The 6,513-nt window shown below is 51.4% G+C and overlaps 1 protein-coding gene across 6 annotated transcripts in view; it reads left to right on the top strand.

Annotated features, from left to right (window-relative positions):
- Positions 1 to 6,513, top strand: part of TMEM159 (transmembrane protein 159) — a 13,508-nt gene that overhangs the window by 1,638 nt on the left and 5,357 nt on the right. For 5 of the 6 annotated variants that reach the window (XM_014535839.1, XM_014535840.1, XM_014535842.1 and 2 more), the window contains 2 exons: positions 4,348 to 4,516; positions 6,346 to 6,484. In XM_014535839.1, the coding sequence (XP_014391325.1) occupies positions 4,348 to 4,516; positions 6,346 to 6,484 (308 nt within the window). Of the gene's footprint in view, positions 1 to 4,347; positions 5,579 to 6,345; positions 6,485 to 6,513 lie in introns of those variants that run through there. The other variant, XM_014535838.1, reaches the window with a different exon arrangement.

A 6,513-nucleotide genomic window follows, 5' to 3' on the forward strand; every position in this document is an offset into this window, starting at 1 on the left:
AACCTTCCACAGCCCCTCCCCCCAGCCAGCTGGTCCCCCGATAGGCCTTGATTGTCAGCCAGGCCGATGGACCCCACCCGTGCACGAATTCGTGCACCGAGCCTCTAGTATACCCACAAAAATGTGCATTTTGGGTAATGAACTGTTTTGTGATCTCTGTGCTGGATAGCACAGCCCCACTGCGATCCATTGGAGAAGATACCGCTTTGTGATCTGGAGTAATACACTCTATAGAGAGGCTTTCTCGACTTGTCCCAGTGCTGCGGGCACTCTGTGCATTTAGACAGCTTTTCTTTTTCTTTTTTTTTCTTAAAATATATTTTTATTGATTTCAGAGAGGAAGGGAGAGGGAGAGAGAGAGGAACATCACTGATGAGAGAAAATCACCAATCCCCCTACTGGAGATCGAGCCTGCAACCTGGGCATGTGCCCTTGATTGGAATTAAACCCGGGACCTTTCAGTCCCCAGGCCGACACTATCCACTGAGCCAAATCCGCTAGGGCTAGACAGCTTTTCTTTTTGTTGGACAAGCAGCAGGCTGAGACTCTTGTTACTAAAGGTTAACTCGTCTGCCTTCTGCACTTGATTCGCATTCTATGTGTCAGCTGTGTCCGATAAAGTCATCTCCAGCACTCAGTCAGCAAATCCTGGGCCTCTGCTCCTCGGGGAATACAGGGCGAGGTTCTGGCAAACTCCTGGTCACAGCATTTCCATCCATGATGAATACATACCTGTTGTATTACTATTTCTGTTTAAAGACACTTTATTTAAGATGTATGGTTTATTCATTAACAGCTCACAGCAGACTGCACCATAGCTCTTGTCTGAATGAAGCTTATCTAACACATTTTGTTTTCTCTGTAACTCACAACGCTGCCTTCTTACACATGGTGCCATTTTAAACGGTGAAATCACCACCACTAACAACAAAAAACAAACTCATAAAAATGTGGGGGGACAGGTGGCACTCAATGGGTCATGAAAAGGACAGGTGTTCAGAGAGCGGAAACTAGAAGGCAAGTGTCGCTGAGTTTGACCTCAGCTGGGAATGTGTGTGTTAGGCGACAAGTGTTTTGCTGCTTTGTGCATATTCACAAAAGCAGGGCAAGTATTGTGCCCATGTTAGTAGCAGGCAGTTCTGCAAATCCACGCCTGCTAGAGAGAGATGTATACGAGCTAGCCCTGCCTGAACACCTGCTATAGGCCCAACACTGACTAGGCATGTGGTGTGCCTTCTTTCCTATTTTCACCCACCTGTGAGTTAGACATTACAGCGTGTGAACTCTGGCCTCCTGGCATTTCTTCCCTTCTTCATCTTACGTCCTCAGCCATGGTCGTTGGCCTGGATTTGGGCTAGAGCAGTGGTCGCCAACTGGTGGTCCGTGAGGTCCGAAAGGTTGGCGACCGCTGGGCTAGAGGACTTCCTGGCCAGCCGGCTCCCAGGATGGTGGGACAGATGATCAGTGGGGTAAGCCCTGACGTGTGTCAGGTCGTCCTGAGGCAGAGTAGTTTCTTTTAAAATGTTTATTGAATTAATATTCATTGTAGGCCCCAGCTGCAGAAGAGGCTAAGAGAAAAGTAGATTCCTCAAGGACTGAAGTGGCACAGGCCTGCTTTTCTCCTGGATCCCCAGCAAGTCCCCTCGAAGTTTCCCTGTCACCCGCTGTCGCCCCTCAGGGCCATCAGCTGCCGGGGCCAGCAGCGCGCCTGTCCCACTTCCTGCGATCTCCCTAACTGCCTCTTGCACAGGACTGCCAGGCTCATCCTTCTTAGATTATTTTTTTTACTATCCTCACAATCCTGCTCAAAAGCCCGCACTTTACTTCCCATTTCTTCCCTTTTTTTGTTTATTTTTTACTTTCCAATGGAAGTGAGCCATGTATATAATTTTAAAGTTTCTAATAGCCATCTTAAAAGCATAAAAAGAAACAGGTGAAATTAACTTTAATAATATATTTTATATAGCCTAGTGCCGTGGTCGGCAAACTGCGGCTCGCGAGCCACATGCGGCTCTTTGGCCCCTTGAGTGTGGCTCTTCCACAAAATACCACGTGCGGGCGCACACGTACAGTGCGATTGAAACTTTGTGGCCCATGTGCAGAAGTCGGTATTTTGTGGAAGAGCCGGTATTTTGTGGAAGAGCCACACTCAAGGGGCCAAAGAGCCGCATGTGGCTCGCGAGCCGCAGTTTGCCGACCACTGGTGTAAATCACTAGTGAGATATTTTACATCCTTTTTTCCATATACTCAGAGCATTCAATTCAGATGTTAAATTTTTATTGGAAATACTTTATCTTTATTCAGATTTCATAAAATTTTCAATTGAAAATTTATTTGAGACATAACTGACTTATTCAAAATGTAATTTAAAACTTTCCAATGCCTGAATCACATTTCAATTTTTAAATTTAAATTCAATTAAAAACCCAGTTCATCAGTCACACAAGCCACATTTCAGGTGCTCGACAGCGACCGTGCTGGCACCTGGAGCTCACCCTCACCCTCCCTCCCGCGTGGTCACTGGGACTGTCGCGAGGAAGAACCAGAGAGAACCAATCAGCCGGTCAGATAGCCTGGGGGGCTTACTAAGGATATATGTGGACTGGACCTGGGCAGCTTAAGGGGCCAGCCCACTCCCATGACCCTCTCATGGCCTCGCCCCTCGCCTTCAGCACCCCGCCCCCCCCCCAGGAGAATCCTGCTGTGTCCTGGAGGGCAGAGCTGGGCAGTCTAAGCCAGCGGGCTTCCTGCACCGTCCCCTCTGCTAGAGAAGCTGCAGAGCAACACTTGGCAGCTTTTGTAGAAAGGAGCAGTGGGGGCAGGGTAGCCAGTGGGCAGTGTGCCCTCTGTGCCTGGCAGGGTGTGTCTGGCCGGGAGAGTTCTCCTCCAGAGGCCTCTTCTGGGTAAGGAGAGGGAGCCCTGCACTTGGGTCCCCGTCACTGAGCGCCTCCTGCCTTGCAGCCTGCTCACCTCCCACCATTGAGACACTCAACATCACGTGAACCACGGCCGCTTGTCAGAGTAGTTAAAACACGGGCTCCGGAGTCTGCATTAGAATTTGCACTCCCAGTGCAATGTTGGACCAGTTCTATACCCTCACTGAGCCTCAGATTCCTCTTTGTGAGGCAGGGACATAACATGCTGTCTCAGGGTTGTTGTGAGGATTGGGACTGACATTTCGTGAAGTGTTTAGCACAGTCCACAGACAGGGCAGCCTCTCCGTGAATGCTGACCATTGTCCAACAGAGAGGCCATCACGCCAGCCAGTCACTGCGCGCCTGCTGCCTGCTGTGCCTTGCGAGGTACTGCGGTTCCCCTTCTCCCCTTTTGTCCTGACGTTCCAGTGCCAACTCTCAGCTTCCTCCTGTGATGCTAAGTTAACGTCACCCAGAAAGCAGATCTGTTTGACTCAGTTTGCCTTTTCAAGTCAGATCACAAGCCACAGCTGTTTGTAGAGGCACATGAGGATTGCGTCGTGCTGCCTGTGATCACTGTAGCTTGAATTATGTCTTCATTTCAGCTGCTGGCCTACAGGACTCTAAGGAATGAGGCATAGGAAGGACCAGTTTTTACTGGGAAAAGTTCTGGAATGATGGGACCTTTCAAGGGAGCAGGAATCAGCATGTCAGTTCCAGGAGAGAGCTGGCGTGCGGCCTACGGAGAGAGGCCCATCCTGGGCCGGCTCTGAGTGAAAGCAGTCCTCCTCTACTGAGCTGGCCCACAAGGTCCCCGCACCTGGTGAAGAAGGAGAACTGCTTGTTGAAGCAGCACAAGCTGCAGTAGCCGTCCAGATGTGGCCAACGTGGTGTCCAGGCTGATGACGGAAAGGCTTTTTCCTAACAAGGTGGCAGTCGTTGAAAGCATTTGACAGGGAGAGAGGGATTTAGCTCTGATTGCCTCCATTGTGCCATGTGGAAGCTTCGTGGCTCTAGGTGACGCCTTAGTCCCCCCTTGCCCCAGCTTTAGTGGGTGCACGGAGCAGCCGGGCAGCCGGGCATCTTGTTTACCAGCAGCATCGGACGCGGGGGGTGGGCAGGGCTGCGATGCTGCGTTTCCAGCAAGCAGGTGAGCTGGGACCTGACCTCTGTGCCTCTGGCCTCTGCTGTGCAGTGGGAGGCAGCTGTACTGAAGTGCATCAGTGCACACGTGCTGGGCATCTGCTCAGAGGCCCTTCCTCCCTCGCAGGGCTCGCGGTCGGGTGGGGCTCTCAGTCGCCTTCAGTTGTGGGTGTGAGGGTTCCCGTCAGGGAGGGTTGTTATTGCTCTTCCTCAGGAGCCTTCCAGCGTGCCTCCTGCAGCGCGGGCGTCAGACGTGCATCCAATCCTGGCTCTTCCTTCTGCCCGCAGGTGGTTGCCTTCATGAAGTCTCCAGTGGGCCAGTACCTGGACCGCCACCCTTTTGCGGCCCTCACCTTGCTGGTGTTTGTTGTAATGTCGGCCGTTCCTATTGGCTTCTTCCTGCTCCTCGTGGTACTTACCTCCCTGGCTGCCTTTGTGGGTGTCATGTTACTGGAAGGTACTTGCTCAGTTATTTGCCCCCTTGGAAAAATGACTCAGCTGGGAGAACACTGTTTATTGGGCATCTGCAACTCTGGTCAAAGGTCCCTACTCTTGTCAAAATCACATGGACCACGGCCGCTTGTCAGAGTAGTTAAAACACGGGCTCCGGAGTCTGCATTAGAATTTGCACTCCCAGTGCAATGTTGGACCAGTTCTATACCCTCACTGAGCCTCAGATTCCTCTTTGTGAGGCAGGGACATAACATGCTGTCTCAGGGTTGTTGTGAGGATTGGGACTGACATTTCGTGAAGTGTTTAGCACAGTCCACAGACAGGGCAGCCTCTCCGTGAATGCTGACCATTGTCCAACAGAGAGGCCATCACGCCAGCCAGTCACTGCGCGCCTGCTGCCTGCTGTGCCTTGCGAGGTACTGCGGTTCCCCTTCTCCCCTTTTGTCCTGACGTTCCAGTGCCAACTCTCAGCTTCCTCCTGTGATGCTAAGTTAACGTCACCCAGAAAGCAGATCTGTTTGGCTCAGTTTGCCTTTTCAAGTCAGATCACAAGCCACAACATGCTAGCCAGAGGGATGGTTGGCAGTGGGTCAGGCAGTCACCTGCGGTCCCTGCTGTGGCTTCTCAGAGCTAAGAGCACCCAGAATTGTTTCCCTGCCCTGGGGACTGGACGAGGCAGTTTATACTTGAAGAAGGTAGGCATGGTGGGCGATGAGCCAACTACCTCCTGGCAGAGTGGTCATTCAGTAAGTATTGATGGGCAGGTGGGCGAGTGAATGAATGGTGGAGGGATGAATGAGTACTGGGACAAAGTGAGTTTAGAGAGAGAGGTGGGTCCCCTTTATTTTGGTGACAAAGCTTTACAGAAGGCAGGGCTTGAAGATGTGCGATAACGTCATTTCCTTTGGGTAAGGAAGGGCTTTCTAGGCCGGAGGAACAGCATGTGCAAAGCCTTTAGAGCAGTGGTTCTCGGACTTGGGTGTGCATGAGTCTTGCTTTGTGAAAATGATGACTTCAGGCCTCATCCAGAGATGAGGTCTGAGGTAGGGTCCAGAAATCTGAATTTAAAAAAAAAAAAAATATTTTTATTGATTTTAGAGAGGAAGGGAGAGCCTACAACCTGGGCATGTGCCCTTGACAGGAATCAAACCTGGGACCTTTCAGTCCACAGGCGGGCACTCTATCCATTGAGCCAAACCAGCTCAGGCCAGCAATCTGAATTTCTAACCAGCCTCCCAATGCCTCTGGTTCTGATGCAGTGGTTACTGGCCGCACTTCAGAAAACGCTGACCTAGGACTGTGAGGCTTCATGAAAAGGCAGCACATTGTTTAGATTCTATGTTTACAGACGATCACCAAGGCCATGGGGGTGAGTCCCGGCTGCTCACTACGCCCGAGGCAAGAACCAGGGTGTCTGCCAGCCATCCCTGCCATGTCCTTAGTCCTACATTGGAAAGGGGGACTTTGTTATGAGGGGGAAGGAGAAGCAGGGCAGACAGAACTGCCACCGCCCAGCACACATGTGGCAAGTCACGGAGTTGTCAGGTCAGCACCTGCAGGCATTTATCACTTACCCTTTCTACAGACGCGTCAAACTAACCTCCAGGAGGCCCCAGAGGCGGTGAATGACTTAACTAGCATTCGCCTCGGGCTGTCTGCTCTGAGAGCCCCGCCCTCCCTGATAGCTGGTACTGCGTTTTCCCTCACGGATCCCACTTTATGAAAAACATATTTTTCTCACTTAAAAAAGTCCGAGTTAACTGTTTTTTAAACACAATGGTCCAGGGTCTGGCAGCTGTGTGAGATGATGCCACTAACCAAGCTCTCCTCCAGGGCTGGTCATCTCTGTGGGCGGCATCTCGCTATTCTGCGTCCTCTGTGTCCTGGGCTTCGTGTCACTCTCCGTGTCAGGGACGATCATCGTGTCCTACGTGGCAATGTCCAGCCTCATCAACTACTGGTTTTCTCCCAGGTAAACACCTACCAATGCGGTAACCTAAT

Source organism: Myotis brandtii, unplaced genomic scaffold (assembly GCF_000412655.1).
Source record: "Myotis brandtii unplaced genomic scaffold, ASM41265v1 scaffold152, whole genome shotgun sequence".
Taxonomy (NCBI): domain Eukaryota; kingdom Metazoa; phylum Chordata; class Mammalia; order Chiroptera; family Vespertilionidae; genus Myotis; species Myotis brandtii.